This window comes from Garra rufa, chromosome 15 (assembly GCF_049309525.1).
Source record: "Garra rufa chromosome 15, GarRuf1.0, whole genome shotgun sequence".
Classification (NCBI taxonomy): Eukaryota; Metazoa; Chordata; class Actinopteri; order Cypriniformes; family Cyprinidae; genus Garra; species Garra rufa.
The window spans coordinates 2836219-2864065 of record NC_133375.1 but is presented as its reverse complement, the minus strand read 5'-3'; the positions used below and the strand labels follow the sequence as shown (position 1 = coordinate 2864065).

General features: G+C 36.0%; 1 protein-coding gene across 1 annotated transcript; it reads right to left on the bottom strand.

The window, feature by feature from the left end:
- Nucleotides 1–482: 482 nt before the first annotated feature.
- On the bottom strand, nucleotides 483–27847 carry gins4 (GINS complex subunit 4 (Sld5 homolog)). The gene is made up of 8 exons (XM_073819580.1): nucleotides 27734–27847; nucleotides 13559–13740; nucleotides 12096–12182; nucleotides 9383–9496; nucleotides 6101–6198; nucleotides 5883–5971; nucleotides 3044–3134; nucleotides 483–1136 (listed from the first exon to the last, which is right to left on the bottom strand). The coding sequence occupies exons 2-8, from the start codon at nucleotides 13655–13657 to the stop codon at nucleotides 1040–1042; spliced, it is 675 nt and encodes a 224-aa protein (XP_073675681.1). The 5' UTR covers nucleotides 13658–13740; nucleotides 27734–27847; the 3' UTR covers nucleotides 483–1039.

Sequence of the window (27847 nt, the reverse complement as noted above, 5' to 3'; positions counted from 1 at the left end):
AGAAGGAAACACGATGTGTTAAGAGCTAGGGGGTGAAAACTTTTGAACAGAATGAAGATGTGTACATTTTTCTTATTTTTCCTAAATATCATGTTTTCTTTTCATTGAGTACTGCCTATCAGAAGCTACAGAAGATACTTGCATGTTTCCCTGAAGACAAAATAAGTAAAATTGACCCTGATCTTCAAATTAAAAAAGTTTTCACCCCCTGCTCTTTAATGCATTGTATGACAGAATTTTGGATTTTTAACTGAATAACTCCTATAATAATAATAATAATAATAATAATAATAAACACATTGCTGACTGTTTACATTCCAATGTCACTATAAATGTGTTTTTCAGAAACTGAGGAACTAAATTTTATGTTGTGCCATAGATCCTTTGCACTTGAAGAGTTTAAGAGATGTCAGTAATCAGATCATTTTAGTGGCTAGCTAAAATGCTTGACAACACACAGACGAAAACACAGTGGACCAATATAGAAACATAAATAATACTATTTTATTCTAACACACCAGCAAAACCCCAATGACCGTTTCAACGACCACATACATCCAAACCAGCAACTTCCCACTTACAGAGAAAACCACAGCTTCCGCTTCAGAGCAAGACCGTCAGGTTTACCAGTTTCTGATCAGAGAATGCAATAACAGAGCCATCAATTTGTGATGAAATATTGCAGGTTGCGACAATCCAGATAAACATCCACTCTGACTGTCTTACTTTAAGAGTACAATACTGTTTTGTTACACATCCATTTGTCAGAATACACTGAAGATTGTTTGTCTTCATAGATTAGTATTTTGTTCTTACTTTCAAACTCTATAATAACAATCCATATTGCTTTCATGTCAGTTTCATGATGAGAACAAGCCATTTTAAAATATAAATGCTTTTCGATTCAAACATATGAACAGGATGTAGATGGTGCTGGGAAGCAGATGGATGTTGGCCATCTAGTATGTAAGGGTGTAGTACACAGACGATGTGTTCCTCTGTGGCATCTTCATTCTGTTCCTGAGACTCAGGAACAGGTTTAAATAAGTTGCACTGCACCGCTGGACACTAGAGGCGCTATAGTGCGGTAACGCATCAGGTGCTGTGACCCTTCATCCAAGTCCACAACATACTCCCTGAGAGAGAAAACAGCAAAGATGTTCAAATAAATACTGTTTATGAATTTACTTACAGTGCTGCTTGAAAGTTTGTGAACCCTTTAGAAATGTTATATATTTCTGCATAAATATGACCTAAAACATCATCAGACTTTCATTTAAGTCCTGAAAGTAGACTGAGAACCCAATCAAACAAGCAAGAGAAAAATATTTTCTTTGTCATTTATTTATTGAGAAAAAATATCCAGTGTTACATATCTGTGTGTTGCAAAAGTATGTGAATCTCTTTGATTAGCAGTTAATTTAAAGCTGAAATTAGAGTCCATCTGTGCAGATGTGTTTTCAGTCAGTGCAATGACTATCAAATGTCAGTACGTGACCTGTTTTATTTATAGAACAGGGATCTATCAAAGTCTTTGGAATCATGTTTGTGGAAGTGAATCATGTCATGAACAAAGGAGATTACTGAGAACCTCGGAAAAAGAGTTGATGATGCTCATCAGGATAGAAAGGGTTACAAAACTATCTTTAAAGAGTGTGGACTCCACAAATCCACGGTCAGACTGATTGTGTACAAATGGAGGAAATTCAAGACTACTGTTACCTTCCTGAGAAGTGGTGGACCAACAAAGATCACTCCAAAGCAGAACGTGTAATAGTCTGCGAGGTTGCAAAAGTTCTCAGGGTAACTTCTAAGCAACTAAAGATCTTTCTCACTTTGGCTAATATTAATGTTCATGAGTCCATCATCAGGAGAACACTGAGCAACCAATGGTGCACATGGCAGAGTTGTAAGAAGAAAGCCACTGTTCTCTTAAAAAGAAAATTGTTTGCTAAAGATCATGTGGACAAGTCAGAGGACTATTGGAGAATGGTTTAATGGGTGGATGAAAACAAAATTGAACTTATTGGTTTAAATGAGAAGCTATTATTTTCAGAGAAAAGAACACACTGCATTCCAGCTTAAGAATCTTATCCCATCTGTGAAACATGGTGGTGGTAGTATCATGGCTTGGGGCTGTTTTGCTGCATCTTGGCGGACAGCCTGCCATCATTGATGGAGCAATGAATTCTGAATTATACCAGCAAATTCTAAAGGAAAACATCAGGACATCCATTTAAGAACAGAGTCTCAAAAGAGCGTAGATCATGCAGGAAGACAACAACCCCAAGCACATGAGTCATTCTACCAAAGAATGTTTAAAGAAGAGAAAAGTTAATGTTTTGGAATGGCTGAGTCAAAGTTCAGACCTTAATCCAATTTAAATGTTATGGAAGGAACCAAGCAAGCAGTTTATAGGAGGAAATCCACCAACATCACAGAGTTTAAGTGGTTCTGCACTGAGGAACGGGCTAAAACTCCTAAATGTTGTTGTGCAGGACTGATCAGCATTTACAAGAAACTTTACCTTCAGTTACTGCAGCAAAAGGGGCTCACACCAGATACTGAAGGCACATATTTTTGCAATAAGACAAATTTTTCTCAATAAATAAATGACAAAGAAAATATTTTTCTCTCACTTGTTTGATTAGGTTCTCTTTGTCTACTTTCAGGACATATATGAAAATCTGATGAGGTGTTGGGTCATATTTATGCAGAAACAGGGAACATTCTAAAATGTTCACAAACTTTACAGCACTGTATATTGCCTTATCTCAACTAAAATGAACAGGAATGCTGCCCCCTATAGGACATAGTGAATTTTGATGAGAAAATCCAGGGCATTTTATTATTTTTATCATTTAGACAGAGAGCTTTGTTCCAGAAACTAGTGCGGATCCCTTTCATCCACTGCCCTCCTAACTAGGCTGTAACCTGATTAGTGGATTATCAGATTAGTGATCAACCAATATGGGTTTTTGAGTGGATGGATTCCCAAACTTTGTGTGTGACTGCTTTGAGTTGAATGAAATGGTGTTAATACCTCTGATCATCTGTCTCAGGCTCCACCAGGATATTCTCCTGCCTCTCTTTCACTCTCAGGAACACAAACGAGTCCAGACACGGCTCAGGAACTTCACACAAACAAACACATACACCAATTAATCAAAGGCTGCCAAACCTGGTTCAAAACATTTGGATATTCAGGGCTGCAACATTAATAATAAAAAAACCCAAGATTATGAATACAGTTAGCAAAAGACAGAGATTCTAGTTTGTAAAGTTTTAAATATGGATTTTTTTTCTTAAAACAAATTAGCTTCAGAAGGCCTTTATCAGCCCCTGAATCCATGTGGAGCACTTTTTTATGATGGATGGATGCACTGTTTTAGGCTTTAAAATTTCAACATCCATTCACTGCCGTTATAAAGCTTGGAAGAGCCAGGACATTTTTAATATAACTCTGATTTTATTTGTCTGAAAGAAGACAGTCATACACACCTAGGATGGCTTGAGGGATGTGGTCATTTTCATTTTTGGGCAAACTATCACTTTAACCCTCTGGGGCCCAGGGGTGTTTTGGGGCCCTGAAGAAGTTTTGACATGCCTTGACATTTGTGCTTTTTTCAGTATGTTAAAAACATATTAATATCCTAAATCTAAATACATTGTATTTAGCACAAATTGGACTACAAAAATATGTAAGCAACATGAATGTACACTTTTAAGTTTTTGAGAAAACAATGTTTATGCGTGCATTTTGAAAAACTAAATTTTTGAAGTCACTGAAATAAGGTCATCTAACACATACAGAATATTTATTCTCGGGACTTTCGAGAATTGGATGTGGTAGGCTTGGTTTTTTTCTACCAAATGATGTGAAAATCATCTAGTTCACTTGTTTTCACAAAACAGTATATAGATTTAAATTTTTGAAGACACTTTTTGTTTAGAGTGGCTGTATGCGAGAAGGCGTGAATGATCATGAATAATGCTGTGATTTACACCTGAGAAGACAAAGACCTGCATAATGAGCCGCATAATGAGCCATTCAGTCGGATGTTGACTGAGAGGAAACAACAGAAAGAATAAAGGAAAAATGAAAGGACAAAATACATATATATTTAGTTTGAAGCGTATTTTGAATATATTTAACTATCACACAAAATAACTTGTCTTTCACTTGTGAGTGCAGTTAAACTTTTTATTAGGAACAAAAGTAATAAACACAGAAGTCAAGATGTCGAGGGTGCAATATCCAAATCACTTGCAGGAAACTTGAACACAGGAAAACGGGGAACAGCAGAAACTGCAAAGAAAACAAGTAGATGTGAGCAACACAATGATCTGACAAAGACAGAGCTAACATGGAGAAAACACATACACTACCAGCCAAACTTTTTATTATTAAAAGTTTTTTTTTTTTTTAAGTGAGCAGTTTTTTTTACATAGTAAACCTATTTCACAAAATTAGATAATTATTTTTCTTTAAAAAAGTACCTTTGACTGGTAGTGTATAGCATAGGCGTATAACAGTTAGGTGCAAATAAAACAGTGTGAGATAAATACAGGTGTAAGGTTTGTAATGAAGTGATACAGGAGAAACCATACATCTTCTACCTTTCATACAGATTACTTAAAAAGAGAATAGTAGTTTTTTATTTGAATTGGTTTATGTAAAAGTAAACATTTCAAGCTTTCTACAAGTAAATGCATTATGTCTGTGAGGCACGTAATCACTTAGATTTAGGTTTCATGCACGTTAGTTTCATTTATGTGTCTGTGAAAAGATATAACAGACAGTGAAGGCAGAGCGCGTGCCCTGTCTGTTTTCTTATTTTCATAAAAGCACAGTGTATACAAATAAAAATATACACTCTACAGTTTCGAATGATGTATTGGTTGTATTTGTACGATCAAAACTGACGGAGAATTTTACATTCTTTTCGGAGTTATTACAAAAGCGTGCCTCAAATGCGCCAGCGCGTTTTTCGACCAAAGTTGAAACATCCTGTCATCATGAGACATTTAGATGCAGTGAAATGAAACATACTTTATAATGTTTCACTTGCTGTAGTCAGGAAATACAGTTGGCAAAAAGTCTTAACTGGTAAAATGTGTGCACATTCTGTCACAGTAACAACTTACAAATATAAAAGAAAAAAACTTACTTGTGTAAATATCTCATCTGCTGGTTCAAGCCATGTCTCATTTAATGTTCATCTTCTGAAGTAAGTTTTATTCCTGACAGCCCGTCTTCTTCCAAAAAGGACTAACTTGAAAGAAAAGAAACTGCTTTCTCCTTTGTTTACTGTGATGTGGGCGTCTACTTTTGGCGCGGCGCCCTCACGTGGACGATTTGAATATGAAAGACTGGAATCGCTCTTGGGCGTGATCTAATTAAAACTAATGAAGCAGACAAGAGAGACTGGACATCGTGTTGGTTTCATACGGATTACTTTATCACAGAATATTTGATTTCAATAAACATTACTTTATTTGAAAGTATAGATATCAAGCTTCCTCTAGACATATTGCTCATGTCTCTGTGTTGTGTATTGGCTGAGTTATAGTCTATTTTAATGACGCGTTTCTGAATGAAGATCACGGAGATCAACGCGGCAGACAGCACACCCTTTTTGTTTTCTTTATTTTGTAAAATCACAATATTTTTTTGGTTTTGTGAGTATATACAAATAAAAGTAGACCCTTTACAGATTCGATTGATGTACTGCTTTTATCTGTACAATCAGAAATGACCGAGTAATTGAAGTTCCTTTTGGGAAACTGCCACAAAACGCGTATACGCGTGTTTGGACCCCAGGGGGTTAACTGTCTGTGATTCTTAAAATACACATTTAAAACAATCAAATGTTTCTCACCGGCCTTCAGCATGTCAATGCTCTGCAGGTTTGGAGGCATGTGTTTCAGAGCCACGTTTCGGAGGTACACCTCTGTGTTGGCCAGATACCTAAACATACAACATACATTATATATCGTGAATTAGACGACTCACACGTAATGCCAAGTAAGACTTAAAACTCTGGCCAAAACATTCTCATAAAAGTAAAAAGAGCATTTTGGATTTGTCTGAACTCACTCTTTAGCGAAGGCAAACTCTTCAGGAGAGAGAAATGAAGGATCTCCATCAGAACGTGACTTTTCTTTCTCCAAAACATGAGGGAAAAACCTTTCAATCTGCAGATGAGACAACAACCATATACAGTATGTATATACAGTTTCAGATAACATCCATACAAAACAATTTACCATTGCTTTAACTCAAAGAACACAGGATGCAGGATCAGCATATTTGTGTTTGTGTGCAGGGGAGCTTCTAAGTTTTCTATGTTTTTGCAATGTTAAGTAATGTATCACAGACATATGTGATGAACCCTTTTATTAAACAAAGTATAGAGAGAATCTTGTGCTGTGTAAAGAGCTTTGTTGATTATAATAGAGATTTGTGAGATCTCGATGAACTAAGATGAGTGACAGTTTTTAATCATTTTTAAAGTAGTTTGTAAATGAGATATTGATTTAATACAACAGTTAAACGAGAAGTTATTATAAAGTGACTTACATTGTCTGACTGTAACACTATGCCTGATTTTGCTCTGTTCCGTCGTCAAAAATGAACTGAAACAAGTCACAATCGAGCCGCTGCGCATCTCCATTTAAACACAGCGGTGTTTCGTTTATGAATGAGTGTGCGTTTTTAAACGAATCTAGTGAAATTATTTAATTTCCCATTCATAAAGACAGTCACTTGCTTTATTCTTAAATGAATCAGCCATTCAAATGAATGATATGATTCAGTAATTAAATCAGTGACTTGCCGCCACCTACTGGCAGATTTAGTTTCATTTTTAATTGTTAAACTATTCTTATTCTACTTGTTATTCTATTGTTTTAATTAAATTTTAAAAAGCTTAAAATATATATTTTTTAAAATTGACATAAAACTGACATAATTTTAATAATGTTGCCAAAAATGCCATTACAAAAAAACATTTCCCTGTATATCACTTTGAGTAAAATATCACCTTGTAATGGGAAGGCTAATTTTTTATCAGATTGTTTGATTATTGATTTGGTGCTCCTGAAGTTTTAACTGTGCTCCTATTTTTTTTTTTTTTAAGCCAAGTTCACAAGTGCCCCTATAAAGAAAAGTAAGCGTAAAGCTAGATATTTCTAGACAGGTAACTTTCAAGGTCTAGAGTCATGTAATTCACAACCTAGGACACAAGGCTATCGGTGCCAAAAAATGTTTAGTTTAAAGGGATAGTTCACCCAAAATTTAAATTCAGTCAGTAATTACTCACCATTCCTGGCCTGTCTACAGTCGTGGCCAAAAGTTTTGAGAATGACACAAATATCAGTTTTCACAAAGTTTGCTGCTGAACTGCTTTTAGATCTTTGTTTCAGTTGTTTCTGTGAAGTACTGAAATATAATTACAAGCACTTCATACGTTTCAAATAGGGATGCACCGATACCAATCGGTCGATAAAGCTTGCGCGTTTTGTCAGTAAAGCCGGTTCTGTAATCAGCGGTAAATGCCATCAGGTGCGTGATTTCACGTTGAGCCGTATATACTACACACAGCCGTTGTTTACCGACGAGCTGCGCATAGCAATGTTCATTATCAGTGTGAATGTGCGCAGCTCGTCTGTAAACAACGGCTGTGTGTAGTATATACGGCTCAACGTGAAATCACGCACCTGATGGCATTTACCGCTGATTACAGAACCGGCTTTACTGACAAAACGCGCAAGTTATTGACCGATACATATCGTGCATCCCTAGTTTCAAAGGCTTTTATCGACAATTACATGACATTTATGCAAAGAGTCAGTATTTGCAGTGTTGGCCCTTCTTTTTCAGGACCTCTGCAATTCGACTGGGCATGCTCTCAATCAACTTCTGGGCCAAATCCTGACTGATAGCAACCCATTCTTTCATAATCACTTCTTGGAGTTTGTCAGAATTAGTGGGTTTTTGTTTGTCCACCCGCCTCTTGAGGATTGTCCACAAGTTCTCAATGGGATTAAGATCTGGGGAGTTTCCAGGCCATGGACCCAAAATTTCAACGTTTTGGTCCCCGAGCCACTTAGTTCTCACTTTTGCCTTATGGCACGGTGCTCCATCGTGCTGGAAAATGCATTGTTCTTCACCAAACTGTTGTTGGATTGTTGGAAGAAGTTGCTGTTGGAGGGTGTTTTGGTACCATTCTTTATTCATGGCTGTGTTTTTGGGCAAAATTATGAGTGAGCCCACTCCCTTGGATGAGAAGCAACCCCACACATGAATGGTCTCAGGATGCTTTACTGTTGGCATGACACAGGACTGATGGTAGCGCTCACCTTTTCTTCTCCGGACAAGCCTTTTTCCAGATGCCCCAAACAATCGGAAAGAGGCTCCATCAGAGAATATGACTTTGCCCCAGTCCTCAGCAGTCCATTCGTCATACTTTTTGCAGAAGATCAATCTGTCCCTGATGTTTCTTTTGGAGAGAAGTGGCTTCTTTGCTGCCCTTTTCTACACCAGGCCATCTTCCAAAAGTCTTGGCCTCACTGTGTCCAGATGCGCTCACACCTGCCTGCTGCCATTCCTGAGCAAGCTCTGCACTGGTGGCACTCCGATCCCGCAGCTGAATCCTCTTTAGGAGACCATCCTGGCGCTTGCTGGACTTTCTTAGACGCCCTGAAGCCTTCTTAACAAGAATTGAACCTCTTTCCTTGAAGTTCTTGATGATCCTATAAATTGTTGATTCAGGTGCAATCTTAGTAGCCACAATATCCTTGCCTGTGAAGCCATTTTTATGCAACGCAATGATGGCTGCACGCGTTTCTTTGCAGGTCACCATGGTTAACAATGGAAGAACAATGATTTCAAGCATCACCCTCCTTTTAACATGTCAAGTTTGCCATTCTAACCCAATCATCCTGACATAATGATCTCCAGCCTTGTGCTCATCAACATTCTCACCTGAGTTAACAAGATGATTACTGAAATGATCTCAGCAGGTCCTTTAATGACAGCAATGAAATGCAGTGGAAAGTTTTTTTCGGGATTAAGTTAATTTTCATGGCAAAGAAGGACTATGCAATTCATCTGATCACTCTTCATAACATTCTGGAGTATATGCAAATTGCTATTATAAATAGCAGCAACTTTTCCAATTTCCAATATTTATGTAATTCTCAAAACTTTTGGCCATGACTGTATATAGGGTCAGAAAGCTCACAGATTTCATCAAAAATATCTTAATTTGTGTTCCAAAGATGAACGAATTTGCAAAGCATGAGGGTGAGTCTATCATTTTAAGTCACTTTGAATAAAAGCAACAGCTAAATGACATTGAAAACAGGTTCAGGATACCTTCTGGAGTCTTGAGCGCAGGTAGCTGCTCAGAACAAAGCGGATGCGATCGATCTCCATGCGATGCACACTGGCCTTCACATCACCTTTCCTCACCCGCTGCAGATTTTCTTCCTGCATACACAAACATAAATGACTAACTGATACAAAATTGCATGCTATACTTCATCCAGTAATATTTTAAATAACACTCTTTTTACACTTCTAAAATTGAGTTCAAGTTACTACTATTATATAGGGCTGGGCGATAATTCCATAACGATAATTATCACGATTTAGTTTTGTTTTGTTTTTTTCCCGATAAAACGATAATGACAGTTCGATAAGCGCTCGATAATTTTAACGCACTGCGCAGGCATTTTGCAGCCTGCACTTCCGGATGCGGCACGCAGTATTTAGTTTACAGCCACAGGGCTCTAGAGTGCGACCATTCCACTCGCATTTGCGACTAAAAATTTGTAGGTGCGACTGTAAAAAAAATATTTAGGAGCACCATGTGCGACTGACCCGATCAGCATATTTGTGTTTGCGCTCAGCGGAGCTACAAAGGTTTCTAGTGTTTTTGCAATGTTGAGTAATGTATCACAGACATATCTCACCAATCCTTTCATAAATAAAGTGTAGAGAGAGTGTAAATAAGAGACTGATTGTGCAGTAAAGAGAGTGTCATTGTTTATAATAGAGCTTTGTGATATCGCGAACTAAGATGAGAGACAGCTTTTAATCATTTTTAAGGGAGTTTATAAATGAGATATTGATCTAATACAGCAGTTAAATAAACAAGAAGTTATTATTAAGTGACTTACATTGTCTGACTATAACACTATTGCCTGATTTTGCTTTATTTCGTCATAAAAGTAATCTGAAACAAGCCACAACTGCGCGCATCTCCACTCAAACACAGCGGTGTTTCGTTTATGAATGAAACGTGCATTTTTAAACGAATCTAGTGAAATGATTCAATTTCCCATTCATTAAGACAGTCACTTGCTTTATTCCCGAATGAACCATCTGTTCGAACGAATCAAATGAATGATATGATTCATTAATTAAATCAGTGTCTTCCTGCCACCTGCTGGCAGATCTGTTCAGTTATTTAAATCTTTAATATTTCTGTATTCAAAATTTTTTATTTAAAACATGAATTTATGATTTTGATTGCACTCATGTCACCTCTGAGCCTCATTAAACATTTGAAAAGGTAAAAACAAAGGTAAAAAACTAAATTCCCCTGTAAATCACTTTGAGGAGTCAATATCACCTCGTTATAGGAAGGCAAATTTTTTTTCAGAGTTTTGATTATTGTTTATAAAGTGCTCCTTACAAGAAAAGCGTCGAGGTCTGAGCCATTGTTTTTTTATTTATATTTATATTTTTATATTTATACAAAATGTGTTAAATCAGCTACACAAAGGGATTGGCATGCTGAAAAAATTTGTCTATTCTTATTTTTGTTGAATAAATATCATTAAAAATCACTCTACATTTACAGTCAGAACCATGTTACAAGTGTTGTATCATATTACAGTTCTTATTTTTTTATAAAAACGTTTTATATATATATATTCTATTAATATTAATAATATTGTATTCTATTGATGTTGATTTTACTAGTAATATTCTAATCTGTATTCTTCCTCAGTTGATCATTGTTTGGAAAGTATTTGTCATGTTCTGACAACAAGCCATAAATAATAATTAACTGTCTGGTTTTTCTTTCATTCAGGAGTAAAAATCTGCCTTTAAAATTGATAGATATAAAGATTAGACATTTATCGTGATAATTATCCATTGATATGAAAAAAAAATTGTGATATTGCCATATCGCCCAGCCCTACTATTCTACATTTTCTAATTCTTGCATAACATAATTTATTACACATGCTGTTCAATATTTTCATTTAGTGGAAAAAGAACATCCAAAAAATCAATTTGTGTCAATAGATTTCAATTACAATCCATATTTTTAAAGGCCATTTTCTCAAAATGAGTTGTTTCTCCTACACTGAGCCATAAATCTCCACTTCAATAAAACTTACACTAAACTTTACATTTTTATTCCTTTTTATATCCTGACGGTTTTTACAGAGGGATTTGTTAATTTATAGTTTGCCTGATTTATATACAACATTTTATTCCCCCAAAAAATTTTAAATACAGTGTTTTCTGAATTATCAGGAGACAAAAATGAAAATTCCTCTGTAAAAACTTTTCTAATAGGTCAAAAAAAAAAAAAAAGAATTTTGAAACTGACTTCAACCAGTGTTTAGATTGTTGTACTAGAAATGTTCACCTGCAGTGTCTTGCCTTATTTTGAAAACCTAAAACTGACCTCACACAGCTGAAGTATATTCACAATTTACAAAGTGTTTTTCAAAATCTGTTTTATAATAAAAATGCTGAGGGTGAATTATGTGATTATTTTTATTATTATTATTGAGCATATATATTTATAATTCTTGTATAATTATTTATTACACATGCAGTTTTATGTTTTTCTTGCTATTTATTTTTAACTGGAAAACCTATTTCAGTGAAGTGACTAAAAGGTATCTTAAAAATAAAATAATTAAACAGCATAAAAGAATTAGGTTTCCATTTATAACATATTCTTTCCCTTTAATTTAAAACCTTGATATTGAAAAAAGTCATTTTTATCTGTCAGCTACCTAAATGTAAGATAAATTGAGACACACTGAACACAGATCCATACCATGTGCGTGAGCTGCTCCATCACACACTCCACCAACTCTGACTTGTTCTCCAACAGTTCTGGAGAAAACTTCTCATTCAGCCAAGCCTGAAACAAAGGAGACATTTTATTTTAATTTATTTTTAAATCCTTAAAATAGGTTTTGTAGAGGAAAAACAAACACATTTTTACACTTTTGTGACCCTGGACCACAAAATATTTTCATGGAACCCAATCTTTACTTAATATCCTAATGACTTCTGCCATATAAATCGATCATTTTGACCCATACAGTGCATTTTTGGCTACTCCTACAAATATACCCATGCTACTTAAGACTGGTTTTATGGTCCAGGGTAACTTTTACAAAAATGTGTCTACATATAAATATTTTTCAGTTCTTTTTCTGCTGTTCTTTTAAACCTTGTGTTCATCAATGAATCATGAAAAAAACGTTTACGCAAAATATTAAGCAACAGAACCTGTTTTTAACATAGATTTGATAAAAATGATTATTTATAACCGAGCACCAATGAAAAATTATCAGCAATGATTTGTTCATATATAATTTGCTTGATTTTATACAACATTTTATTCCTCCAAAAATGGTAAAAAAAAAAAACAAAACAAAAAAAGTTTCCTAAGTTTATTTGGAATTATGGAGTGACAAAATTAGATACCTAAAATTTTGACACATATGTTTAAAAATTAGACAAGAATTCATCCAGTGTTTAGATTTTTGTTCTAGAAATGTATGCAAATTAGCACATATTTCATTAAATATAAAGTAATTTGCAAACTCATGTGCATATTTAAACCTAACATTTAAAAAAAAACTTTTAATACAAAAAATGTTTAATATTATCAATGTAATCAATCAACTGGGTAAGTAAGGTGATAACTATTATTATTATTTTTTTTTTTACCCTATTCAGTGCAGTGACTCGCCTTAAAGGAGTAGTTCACTTTCAGAACAAAAATGTACAGATAATATACTCACCCCCTTGTCATCCAAGAGGTTCATGTCTTTCTTTCTTCAGTCTTAAGGAAATTGTGTTTTTTGAGAAAAACATTTCAGGATTTCTCTCCATATAGTGGACTTCTATGGTGCCCCCGAGTTTGAAGTTCCAAAACGCAGTTTCAAATGGCTCTAAACGATCCCAGCTGAGAAAAGAAGGGTCTTATCTAGCGAAACGATCAGTTATTTTCTAAAAACATTTCCTTACGACTGAAGAAAGAAAGACATGAACATCTTGGATGACAACGGGGTCATTTTTGCTCTGAAAGTGAACTGCTCCTTTAAATGTAATATGTAAACATGTGTCCAAACCTTTGACTGGTGCTGTATACTTAAGAGTTTATTCACTATATGGAAGCTACATTCATGTTTAAACTGGTGACCGTGAGCGTGTATGAAAACACATTTGACTGTTAGTACAGTATGCAGTGTTATCGTCGATTTGAACACACGTTAGATGTCTGACCTCCTCCAGTTTGTTGATGAGCTCTGCTGGGGTCATCACATCCTCCTGGCTCTCCTCTCCTCCGCTCAGATCACTGGCGTCTGACAGTCCGTCTGCCATTCTGACACACTCTGGAGTCCGCAGAGACACTTTAACAAAGTCGGGGAATCAGCTCGACTACTACAGCACTCCTGAAAGTCAAACTGCAGTGCAAAAGTCACAAAACACGAAGTTAAATTCTAAACTCAGCGCTGTTTACATTCTTATTCTCATGCGCGTTCACTACGGAACCTTCCGGTGAGGAATTTCGCGCCAAAAAACAACAACATGACACCGTCGTGACATCACCGTGTCCTCAAGATGGTTAAAGGCGCGCAAGTCTGCGCAGAATAAGTATGAGTCTGGGAACTGTAGTTTGTGTGGATCACCAGAAACCGTAGAGCATGTTCTATTGCATTGTTTTGCTTATGATCATGAAAGAGCGCTTCTGTTGGAAGAATTAAAAGAAATGGGGATAGAAAATATTACAACTCTGTTGAATACTGCACTCTGAAATACTAAAACTCTGTTGAATAATAGCTTGAATCATTATACAACATATAATACTTTAATGACATACTTAAAAACGTAGATTTAGAAGGTAAAACTCCAAAAGAAGTCGTCTGTGCATGCAAAACTCACCAAAATAAAGATTGGGTGTATTTTTGACTGTAACCCAAGATTTAATTAAACATTTAATTAAATAGCATAATAATAATAACTTGATAAAGTTTGTCGACAAACTTTAAGTTGGCTTTCAAAAGCCTATAGCCAGAAAGTTTTAAAGATGAGTTTTAAAATATTGAGGTTTAAAGGTTTTCAGTTTGATATACTTATGGTTTCATTTACTAGTTTTTAAAAGCTAAAACAGCTCAAAACCAACTGATTCATTACAAACAGATAAAAGCTGCTCTTGATTGGCTTCAACCTAAATCCCGAAGGCAATATCATTGGCAATATCATTTAAAGATTAAAAAATACCACTGGGTGGATTTTTATCATTGTAGGGTGGTTGTGTACACAAACTACCAACACACATTTATGTTCAAACAACATGTAAAAGTTAGTTTTGCATCTGATGACTCCTTTAAGGAAAACCACTTGATTTAGAAATACAGTTAAAAATCAGCTGATTTTACCAAAAATCGCTGAAAAAGCTAAAACCGGATCATATAGAAAAATGATCAGTTAAAAACCAGGTTTAAACTAAGCTGAAACCAGCTGTTTCAACAAAAAAGCCAACTAAAAACTTAGCTAAAACCAGTTGATTTAGCAAAAAAAAAAAAAAAAACTAGCTCATTTGATTTAGCAAAAATCCTTGGCTACACAAGTTAAAACCAGCTAAAACCACTTGATTTTGAAATACAGTTAAAAACCAGCTGATTTAGCCAAAAAAGTGCTAAAACAACTAAATACGGATAATTTAGAAAAAAATGATCAGTTAAAAAATAGGTGTAAACTCAGCTAAAACCAGCTGTTTCAACAAAAAGCCAGCTAAAATCAGTTGTTTTAGCAAAAAAAACTGTTTAAACCAGCTGATTCAGTATAAAAGCCACTAAAATCTACTAAATCCCTTGATTTAGAAAAAGCTGCTAAAACCAGTTGATTTAGCAAAAAACTGCTAAAACCAGGTAAAACAGCTGCATTAAGAAAAAGGCTGGAAACCAGGCTAAAACCAGATGATTTAGTGACAAAAACAGCTAAATACAGCTGATTTAGCAAAAAAAAAAAAAATAAAAAAATAAAAAAAAAAGCTTAAACAGCTTAAAACCAATGGATTTAGTAAAAACAGCTAAAAACAGTTTTTAAAAAATCAGGCAATTTAGCAAAAAAAAAAAAACAACAACACAAAAAACAGCTAATTTAAGGAAATACAGCTAAAAACCACTTGATTTATAAATAGTAAAAAAAACAAACAAACAAAAAAAAAAAGCTAATTTAGCCAAAATCTAAAGCCGGATCATATAGCAAAATGATCAGTTAAAAAAGCAGGTATAAACTCAGCTAAAATCAGCTGTTTCAATAAAAAAGCCAACTGAAAACCTAGCTAAAACCAGTGGATTTAGCAAAAATAGGCTAGTTAAAACTAGCTGATATAGCAAAAACAGCTAAAATCAGTTAAAACCAGCTGATTTAGCAAAAACCAGCTTAGAACCAACTGATCCAGCTCATTTAAGGAAATACAGCTAAAACAACATGCTTTAGAAATACAGTTAAAACCCAGCTGATTTAGCCAAAAATCGCTCAAACAACTAAAAACCACCTAAAAATAGGTAAAACTAGCTAAACCAAACTAAAAACTGTTGTTCTAGGAAATGGCCAGCTAAAAACCAAGCTAAAACCAGCTGATTTAGAAAAAACAGCTAAAACCAGGTGATTTTGCAAAAAAAAAAACCCTGCTAAAACCAGGTAAAACAGCTGCTTTAAGAAAAAGGCCAGTTAAAAACCAATCTTAGAAACAGCTTAAAATCAACTGATTTAGTAAAACCAGCTAAAAACCAGTTAAAATATCAGGCAATTTACCAAAAACCAGCTAATTTAAGGAAATACAGCTAAAACCACTTGATTTAGGAATAGTTAAAAACAGCTGATTTAGCCAAAAACTAAAACCGGATTATATAGCAAAATGAAACCAGGTATAAACCAGCTGTTTCAACAAAAAAGCCAGCTAAAACCAGTTGAATTAGCGAAAAAAAAAAGAAAGACTGGCTAAAACCAACTGATTTAGCAAAAATCCTTGGCTACAACCAGTTAAAAACCAGTCAAAACTAGCTGATTTTGCAAAAACCTTCATAGAGAGATAGCCTAAATAGAATTTTTCAAGCCAGCTTAATATTCTTACTACTACTACTACAACTAATACAAAATGGACACATTTTGAACTTTTTTTCCCCCACATTTTAACTCTTTTGCGTTCAAAAAAAAAAAGTTACACATAGGTGCAAAATGGACAAAAATGTCAGTTTCCAAAAACTGCCATAAAAATATCATTTATTAATATTTTTTTCCCCAATTTCACTGATGTTGATTTTTTAACCAGCATCTGTTCTATCCATAGATACCAAACATTCATTCATTTTCAGAATTTTAACCCTTTAAATGCTGGTTTGTTTACATAATGCCACAGGTGTTTTTTTATGAAAAAAATGAAAAATAGTAGTTTTTTCCATATAATGATAAGCAGAATTTTTTTCTTTGCTTATTAGCTTCTTGGGTGTGTCACTGAAGAACAACAACATTAATTTTGAGGCATTTATATTTTTTATGTAGTATCAGATTAAAAAAAAAACACTAAGGCCCATAATGGACAAAAATGTCCATGTCAAAAAACTTTAATAGAAATGGTATATATTAATATTTTTCTACTGTCACTGACTGTTTTTTTTTTCAGCATCTCTTCTATTCATAATTACCAAACATTCATTCATTTTCAGAATTGTAATGGTTTCTTTACATAATGCTCACTGTCAGTGGGCAACACTAGCTCCAGAGCTTCCTCTGCTGAGTAACGTCTCTTCAAGCAATGAAATGACCAAGCCCTCAAGCACCAAATATGTATAGGTTTTGCTTTGTGGCTTCTGAACTTCTACATCAAATTCAAGCTCACCTTTTATCTCTGTGCAAAAACAATAACAAATAAAAAAGTGCAATCAAGGATTAAAATGTGTGTTTGGGTGAAAAAGAAAAATCCTCAAAGCTCATTAAGCTTCTTTGACCTTATTCCTAGTTTTGATATGGCCCTATGACCCTGCCAAGGGTGTGACTCAAATACATGGAGTGGGATTTTTGATTGCCAGTACAATATCATTTCTTTCAAACTAATTACACCCATAAAATTTTCAGTGAACACATGCAAACCACACTCTGACATCCTTACCAACATACCCACACAATTATAGCTGCATTATTTTTCCAATTGACTCTATAATAGACTATAATATGCATAAGCAGAAAACACAAAAAAGTGAGTATTTCTTTTATAGACGGTTTCAACGGCAACAACATAAACAAACGTTACTGCGCATGAGCGCTTTTGTGGCCCAAACTTAACTTCCGGTATACATCCAAATAGAATCAATAACAACAGCTAAGTCCTTCTAGAGTAGATTATTTTTTTAATAACAAGCGAAATATGTTGGCTGCGTAAATTAGACTGATTTATTAAAAATGCAAACTCATTACTTCCCAGTAGGAGGTGCTTTAAGCACGAGAAACGAGGTTTCCCCGGTAATGGCTACAAGCTTAATTTAAAAACGCTGCCTTATGCAGGATGAAATGAAAATGACATTTTCTAAAGACAGTCTTTCTTCAGAAATACAGTGATATAAAAACACCCACGCCTGGGTTTGATTTTTAAACGTGTATTACGTTTATTCAACGAAGTCTATTAACAGATTAATGAATTAGTCTATTATTTCCAATTGGAAAATCAGTCTGTTTTTATATCGTGGCAGGTCGCCACAAATAAATAAATGTTTGGGAAACACATACCACAGCACAATAACCTGAGACCAACTTCATTACTCATTATTAGCTGCGTTTGTAGCCCGCGACACGAACCAGACAGATAAACAAACACAGACCGGAAGTTAACTTAGGTCCAGGCGCGTGCGCCCGATGAAACCGTCTATATGCCAAATTTGAAAAAATTACACAATCTAGTAAAAAATTAGCCTGGCTAACGCCAAACCACGTCATGACAACGTCATGATTAGTGGTCTGGGAACCACATGTTCATTAGGCTTGTTTGAGATGCGCCTAGCCTCGCCTGAAAAATAGACGAGAGTAGGCGGCTGCAGTGAAGGGAGGAGTGAAATTAGCGCAGTCAAGACGGACAGTTCTGAGCTCTGGAAGCGGAACAGATCATGTCAGAGCAAGGCGGACGTAACTCGGACACTTTTCAAACCGGCATGCATCTTGCGTTTTTTTTTTTTTTTACAACGCAGTTTTTATTCATACATAATTTTATGCGTTGGTGAAATACAGTATGCACAGGCTTTGTAAATGTTAACATTTATAATGCGTGGATGCTTGCAACAATCTCCTTTTTTTTTTTTTTTTTTACAGTTGCTTAAAGTTTTTTTTTTCTCTTTCAAAAAACAAACAATGGTACATAACATCAGCACAGAACACAATACAGAACACAAACAAAAGTGGAGGGTAAAACATTACAATTTACAAATAACATTTTTTAATATTTGAGATGTTTTTATACATTTCTTGTTTCTAGTAATTTTAACCAATGAGTCATAAAATGTATTAAGGTCTTTACAGAAAAAATTAAAAGAGGGAGTAATAGACATTATTTTTGTTTTATGTATATGAAACTTCCCAAAGAACACCTTTAAAGCGTTATCAACTTCCTCTGATCCAGTATTGCAATTTAAAAAAAGGATCATAGATTCATCAATTTTTACTATTTTGTAAAATATATCAAAAACCAAGATAGATACCTTTTTCCAAAAGTCTTCAGAATATTTACAGTTACAAAATAAGTGTGTAAGTGTTTCATTTTCTAAATTACAAAATGAACATATAGGTGAGACATCTTTTTTAAACTTGTTAATAAAAATGTTACAAGGATAGTAGGCTACCTGTGCAATATCTTAAAATGTATTTCCTTTACCTTATTTGGCAGTAAAAATTTATTAGATGCCGACCATATTTTCTCAATAGGATCACCGGTGATCGATTCTGCGCAGATTTTGCCCATCTCAAACGAGCCTATTTTCTCGTATTTGAGGCGTGGTTTACGAATGCCCAGTGCCGTTTATTGGGCGCTACGAATGTCTATCAAATGCGCCTGTGCGTAGCTCATAGCCAGTCGTTTTAATTATTCCAGACGACGTACATAGAGCGACAGAAATTCGACAAGGAAGAAGAAGAAGAGTTTTGACTGAGGAGTTATGTTTCATAAATTATTTATCAATCGTAATTCAACGCTGACTTTTTAGTATGCATTTGACCGAATTGTCTGCTTTTGTCTTTATTTCCGATTACATGAGTCTCTTATACTTTATACTTATACTTTTATAATGGCTAATATTGTTCATTAAAACTGACATTTAACAAAAAAGGCAGAGTTGTGCTTGTCATGCTTCATTTTATTATGCATAGAGTAAAGATGTATTATACACAGTGCACATATAGCTTAGATCACATATTAATGTTTTATTAATTCTAAAATGAGTACGAAAAGAGAGAGTTGTGGTTTATATTTTGAAGAAAACAAAAAGGTGTTTGATATCACTTCCTTTTATTGTAATTATTAGGTGTGTTCGAGATGCACTACACTAGCCGAGAGCAGCCGCTTGCAGTCGGGGGAGGAGTAAAGAGACGGCCGTCAAGTCGGACACTTATAGAGGATGAAACTGTATTCCAAACATACACACACACACACACACACACACACACACACACAAACACAAAAAAAGGAATAAAGAAAAAGAAGAAATGAAACTACATAAGATAAATAAATAAAAGATAAAAGTTACCCTATCATTTATTCTATAATAAGTGAGTTACTTTAATGTAATGCAATATGACGTTTACTATTTGTATCTTGGATTTGTAGTTAGCTATAGGTAGTTATAGGACATTTTTCAATTTTTATAAGCAGTTTATTCGGTGTAGTGATCGAAGCCTCTCACAACATCCATTAAAAAACGGCCTCTGGTTGACCAGTTGTTGGTTTTTTTTTTTCAAACTTTAACTCTTATACAATAAGAATATATATTTACCATATCGCCTAATCTTCATTTTCATCATTATTGTTTTGTTTGAATATCAGATATTCGATATAAAGATTGATTACATACAGGAAGTTTTTTAAGAAAAAACACGCAGCACACGTAGTCTTGTCGTCGCATAATCTGACCAATGAGAATAAATTGTGTCGTCATCAAGGCTTTTGCAGACGATTTTAAGCAACTGCAGCGCCTGACCTCTGCGGCTGGTCTCATTTTGCTCTCACGGTACTTTGATGGCACACGTGATCGAAAGGCGGCTGCAGCGCCGATCAAAGTCGGACAAATGATCTTACCAGAATGCATTGTTTTTAAGGCGGGAGCCGATTTCTTTCGGCGCCGCATGAAGTCGAATGCACCTAATGTTTTGTAACGCGTTGCATGAACCACATTTTTGTCGCTATTAATATGTTTAACGTTAAATGAAATGGAAAAGAGGCAATGCTGTTTGATATAATATTTCGTTTCACTGTAATGTTGTACATTCCCTGAACAACGTTTTTGCAGCTATTAATATGTTTAAATGAAAACGAAAAGAGGCAGAGGAGGTTGATATCATATTTCGTCTTATTGTAAATACATACAGTGAACATACCTGTCAAGTTTTGGATTTGAAAATAAGGGAAATTTTCCGGCGCCTGCCGCAAGCAGTCCCACCTTCCCAACCCAGCTCCTGTATCCCTTACATTTTTTAATCAGGTGACAAGACAGCTAAAATCACCACTTGTCAGCCACTTATAAACTGAGCTACAATTGGCTTTATGCACAGCTGCACTACTTCCTTAACTTCAGGCATCACCTTTGTTTCCTGTCTGCCATTATTGAACAAACTGTTTAATCCAGGTGATCAGTTTGTCCAATAATGGCAGACAGGAAACAAAGGAGCTGGCTGAAGTTCAGGGAGTAGTGCAGCTGTGCATAAAGCCAATGATAGGCCTACCTTTGTTGACATTGACATGCTGTGAGCATTCATAGGCTAAATGAAAACACAAAAGGGTATATTTAAAGAGCATTTATTTAAAGTCTAATTAGCATATTTTTTGTTCATTTAACATTGGTAGGCAGTTATCGTGAGGCTAGTGACGTTGGGGGGAGGGCGTTTTTTTTTTTTTTTTTAAATAACGCAGGTTAAAATTAGTGATGGGAAGTTCGGCTCTTTTCAAAGATTCGGCTCTTTTGGCTCGGCTCCCTTAAAAGAGCCGGCTCTTACGGCTACCAAATGGCTCTTTATTTAGTATCACTCAGAGCCTTCTATTTTAGCCCAATTTGTCAATTGTGAATGTTTTGTGTATTGGTAAGCAACTTTTTATTTCCTAATTTTTCATTTTAAAAAATACAGTTACTATTATTTAACATTTTAATAAAACTTTAATTGAACTCAACCACAGCATAACCTAAATAAAGGGAAAAGTCTTAACATATATAATAAACATATAACAAAACACTTTTGTCTTTAGTGCAGATTGGCATTGAGAAATATGAGATGCCTCAGCTTTGATGGGCTGATGCGATTTCTCCTCTCTGTAATTATTTGTCCTGTTTTTGAGAAGACTCTCTGAGGGCACCAATGTTGCAACAATGCATGTCTTCCTACCATTACCTTAACCAGGCATCTGCACTCAGCTTTGCATTCTCCAACATCATTGAAATGCAGCCAGATGCTGCTGCTTTTTCGTTTTTCACTAATTTTTTCACTTTCTCCCAATGTACTCGCATTTAATGCCGTCTCTCCCGCTTCTCTCTGTCGCTCTGTGTACCTGGCCTGTTCCACTACACTCGCTATCTTTAAACACGCACCCCCTTTCCTTCTTTCTCATAATGGTACGATCCCGCCCCTACTTACGGCGGAAGATTCGGCTCTCCCCGACGGGAGTCGGTTCTTCTCATTCGCTACAAAGAATCGGCTCTTAGAGCCGACTCGTTCGCGAACGACACATCACTAGTTAAAATACGGGAGATTCACGGGAAAATACTATTACGGGAGGATGGCGGGAACGTAGGGTAAAATACGGGACTTTCCCGGCCAAAACGGGATACTTGACAGGTATGACAGTGAAGCAGTGAAGATAACCGGAGTAGAAAAGGCGAGCTGACTGAATCAAGTACACTGCTGTTCCATTTGCAGAATTGCAGGACTTGCATCCTCACGTCCTCAGGAGTTAGTACTCCCAAGTCAAACTTCCAAGGATGCAAGTCCTCTTCTTCTTCTTCTTCTTTGGGGTTTATAGGCGGCTTGCATCCACGATCGTTGCACTACCGCCATCTTCTGGCTGATTTCCTCTGTTACTCCAGTTTCTTTACTCCCGCTCTCTTCTCATCATATTCTATTCATAAGCCCAGTTTCCCATAAGAAATTACACAGACTTTTCTTGGTTTGCCCGATCACATTTTTATGTAGTATATCTTTCATACCCGTTCCTGCCACCCCATCTTTCTTTAGCTCCTCCATAAGTTTCCTTCTCTGTTCATCATATCCTCTGCAATTTAAAATGACATGCTCAATAGTTTCTTCCACCCCACACCTCTCACAGTACCCAGAAGGATGCTTCCCTATAATGTATAATGTGCTATTCAAATTACTATGCCCAATTCTTAATCTAGTCATTACTATTTCTTCTCTTCTAGACCCTCCCCATCTCCTCACAGAGCCAACTTTATTTTGTATAGTATACAGGTGTCTCCCTTTAACTTCTCTGTCCCATTGTCCTTGCCACTCTTCCAAAGCTCCCTTCCACCCTATACTTTTCCCTTCGGCTTTCGACAATTTTATATTTACTTCAACATTTCCCTTTTTAATTGCTTGTTTGGCTAAATTATCTACCTTCTCATTTCCCAAGATACCTATGTGCGCTGGGACCCAAATCATTTGAATCACAATTCCCTTTTCTTTTATTCTCTTATATGTTATCAATGTTGTATACAACAGGTCCTGGCGACTTTTGGATATACCTGTTCTGAGATTGTATAGCGTTGACATTGAGTCACTACCAATAAGGACCTTACTTATATTATTACCTATATACTTATTAATCCATTCCAATGCCATAAGTACAGCATATAGCTCAACTGTATATACATTTAAATCGTTTGTGGTTCTTTTGCATTCCCCCCTTTCTTGGCTAATTATGAAAATTGCGGATCCAGTCCTTCCTGTTTCAGGATCTTTTGATCCATCTGTATAGATCTGAATATACTCCCTGTATTTATTTTCCACATATCTATAATATTCGGCTATAAGGTCCACATTACTGTTTAATATTTTGGTTTGATGCAACTTAAAATCAACTTCCATAGTATCAATTTCCCATACTGGACAATCAGGCCATATAACAGTTGGGCAGAACTCTTTCCCGCTCATCCCCAAACCTCTAGCTGCCTCATCTCCTATCCATCCAAAACTAAACTTTTGTCCCCTTTCCTTTTCCCAGCTAGCTTGCAGTACTTTCTTGGTAGGATGGCCATCTCTGTGTCCCTTTAAATTGATCCAATAATTTACAAGTAATTGTTTACGTCGAATGTTCAATGGCATTTCTCCTGCTTCCACTTGCAGAGCACATACTGGTGATGTTTTTACTGCTCCTAAGCATAGTCTTAATGCTTTAGCCTGTATTACATCGAGTCTTGCAAGTACCGTTTTGGCTGCTGATCCATACGCCACACTCCCATAATCTATTCTTGATCTTATCAAACTTACATATATGTATTTTAGTGATTGATAGTCAGCACCCCACTCTAATCCTGTTACACATCTCATTATATTCAGTACTTTTTTACATTTATCCTCCACTTTCCTTATATGTCCTACCCATGTTAACCTTGGATCAAAATGTACTCCTAAGAAACAAAATGTATTAACCTTCTCTAGATTATTTCCATATAATTTTAAAATCATACCTTCACTAATTTTCCTCCTTGTAAAAAACATTACCTTGGTTTTTTCGACTGAAAATTTAAAACCCCAGTTTAATCCCCACCTCTCAACTTGCTTTATACTATCCTGCACCTTCTTAACTGTGTATTCTACATTTCTCCCTCTTTTCCATAATGCCCCATCATCCGCAAACAATGATCTTCCCATGTCTGCTGATACATTTACATATATGTCATTTATCATTATTGAGAAAAGTGTGGGACTAACTACACTCCCCTGAGGTGTCCCATTCTCTGCAACATGCTTGCTTGACAAAACTGAGCCTATCTTAACCTGAATTGTTCTTCCTTTCAGAAAATCTTTAACCCAGTTAAAAATTCTCCCTCTAATTCCCATTCTGTACATCTTAATCAATAGCCCCTCTCTCCATAGCATATCATACGCCTTTTCAATGTCAAAGAATACTGCTACTACTATTTCTTTACTTATTTGCGCTTTTCTTATTTCATCTTCTAAACATAACACTGCATCCATAGTACCCCTTCCTCTCCTAAATCCACTTTGGTACTCATTCAACAAACCTTGCTTCTCCAAGATATACATTAATCTCTCATTTACCATTCTCTCCATTAGTTTGCATATATGAGAAGTCAGAGCTATAGGTCTATAATTTATTGGCTTACTAGAGTCCTTCCCAGGCTTTCTTATTGGAACAATAACTGCTTCTTTCCAGCTCTTTGGCATTTTTCCTTCTTCCCATACTTTATTGAACAGCATCAATAGTTTCTTCTTCCCCTCTTCACTTAACTGCTTCAACATGCTATAGCATACCCCATCTATCCCTGGAGCAGTCATCCCAGTTTTTGCCAATGCCCTAGTTAATTCTCCCATATTAAAAGGTACATTTTGATCACGTTCATCACATCCTACCCCTCTCAGTGCTTCTAAATTTTCAGATCTAGTTTTATCTCTACCCCTCTTTCCTTCCTCAGATAAATTATTTGAACTATGTACCTTAACAAATGTATTTACCAACATTTCCGCCTTTTCTTTATTTGTTACTGCAACCTCATTCTCATTTGTTAAAACTGGGTAGTTCCAGTCTCTCCTTTCTCCTCCCATTTTTTAATCATGGTCCACACTTCCCCTATCTGAGTTGTATTCCCAATTGAACTGCAATAATTTCTCCAAAATGTTCTTTTCGCTTGTCTTATTACTCTCCTTGCTGCTGCTTGAGCATATTTATACTGAATCATATGTAGAAAATTATGCGTTTTTTTCATTACCTTGAATGTTTTATTTCGATTCTGGATTGCTTTTTTACATTCATCATTCCACCATGGTACTTCTTTCTTTTTCTTACTACCTTGACTTTTTGGAATAGATTCTAATGCTGCTGCAATTATACCCTGTCTCACTTTGTCTCCAAAAGTTTCAATATCACAATTATATTCAATACAATTCAAATACTGATCACTTTCTTTCTGAAATTTCCCCCAGTCAGCCTTTTCAAACACCCATCTACCTCCTTTTCCTTCAGTATTTTGTGATAGGCTTATATTAATTTTACACAGAACTGGATAATGATCACTTCCTACTGTACCTTCTTTATATACACTCCAAGAACATTTTGCTGCCATAGTACTGGTCACCAGCGTGAGATCAATTACAGACTCCCTACCAGTATTAACCTCTATCCTTGTTTTAGTTCCATCATTTAGACAAACCAAGTTTTTCTCCTCTAATAGCTCTTCTATTACTTGCCCATTAGCGTCTATTTTTCCACTTCCCCACAATGTATTATGCGCATTGAAGTCTCCACACCATACAATATTACTGCTATCCTGCCCGCCCATCTGCTCAAGCTGACTTAGTTGCAGCCTTCTACATGGATTATAAAAATTAATGACTATGAATTTCTTCCCTACCCCCCATACTTCAACTACTACATATTCATATTCACTCCCTATCATCCCTATATTTAACTCTCTATATGGAATTCCTTGTTTCACAAAAGTAACACATCCCCCTCCACTCCCATTTACCCTATCTTGCCGAACTGCTACATACCCAATTATAACAAAATCCAGATTGGGCTTTAGCCAGGACTCCTGGACACAAATGACATCTGGTTTGTTTTCCCTACTTGCAATAAACTGTTTAAACTCTTGTCCATTTGCGACCAGGCTCCTTGCATTCCATTGAAGGAGCAACATTATTAAAAATATTAGCCCACACATGTTATCTCTTGACTCGACTGTACACTTAGCTCATCCCGTACTTCTTCCCATTTCAAACCTGCCATATCTAAATGATGTATTGCTGCTTTAACAATTATCTGAATTCTTTCTGTTTTAGATCTGATTTCAGCTGTAGCATTAATCACTCCTGCTATAAACGTCACCATTTTCTTCTTTTCCTCCCATTTTTCTTTATATACCTGCTGAACTTCTCTTGTCTCTCTATTCCTATATTCCCTTTCCGGGTTTTCCTTTTCCCCTACAGATCTTTTGGCAGCCTCAGCATAGGAGATGTTTTCCTTCACTCTTATCTGCTGTATCTTCACCTCTTTTTTCATTACTTCACATCCCCAAAAAGCAACACTGTGATTCCCCCCACAGCTGCAACATCTTGGCTTTACTCCTTCCCCACACTCTCCATAATCATGATCCCCGCCACATCTGGCACATCTCCTTTTTCCCTTGCATAGTTTAGCCATATGTCCAAATTCTTGACATTTATAGCACCTCATTGGTTTAGGAATATATTCCCTTACTCTATACCTCATGAATCCATAATAGACCTCTTTTGGGACATCCTTTGAATCAAACTCAATCAAAACAGATTCTGTTTCTGTTTTCTCAAATCCCCTTGTCATTCTTACAGCACTCTTAACCGAACTGTTTTGTGCCCTCATATTCTCAACTAGAGCTTTCATATTTATTGTGACTGGAATTCCATATATCACTCCCTTACCACCATTTATTTTCCTTTCCCCCACTCTTATTACTTTGTCTACCTTAATTTTTCCTATGCAGCTCATCTTCATTGCTTTTCCCACCTGTACCTCATTATTACAGCCTATGAGTAAGTTTCCATCTCCCAATATTCTTGCATATTTCACTTCTCCAATTTGTCCTCTTATTATGTATGTTAACTTAAGTGGATCCATTCTCTTTACTCCCCCCTCTCCTTCAAATCGTATCACAACATTAAACAATCTCTCTTGCAGTCTCTCCCCTTCATCCTCCCTTCCTTCACTTCCTGTTTCATTTGAACTAGCTCTACTTTTTTTCTTTCTTTTACAACCTACCCCTTGTTTTGATCGGTTTCCTCTCCCTACTTCTTCCCACTCACTCTCTCTTCTCTCATCACTCTCAATCCCCTCCCGATCACTAAATTCCATACAATCCACATTCCTCCCCGCCATTTGCTAATGTTGATAGGGTTAGCCGACAAAGAGGCCGCGGGGCAACACCGCTACCGGACCTATACAGGCCGTCGGCCAATGCGCCCCACACCACTCCCCACTCGACTCACCACTACCTCGTATTTCAGTCCGTCTTATGTCCACAAGAATTTGTATTGAGATCACTGGGGTAATTTCCAGGAATCACCAAACGCTGTTTTGAAGTTCCCGCCCGTAAAGTCAGC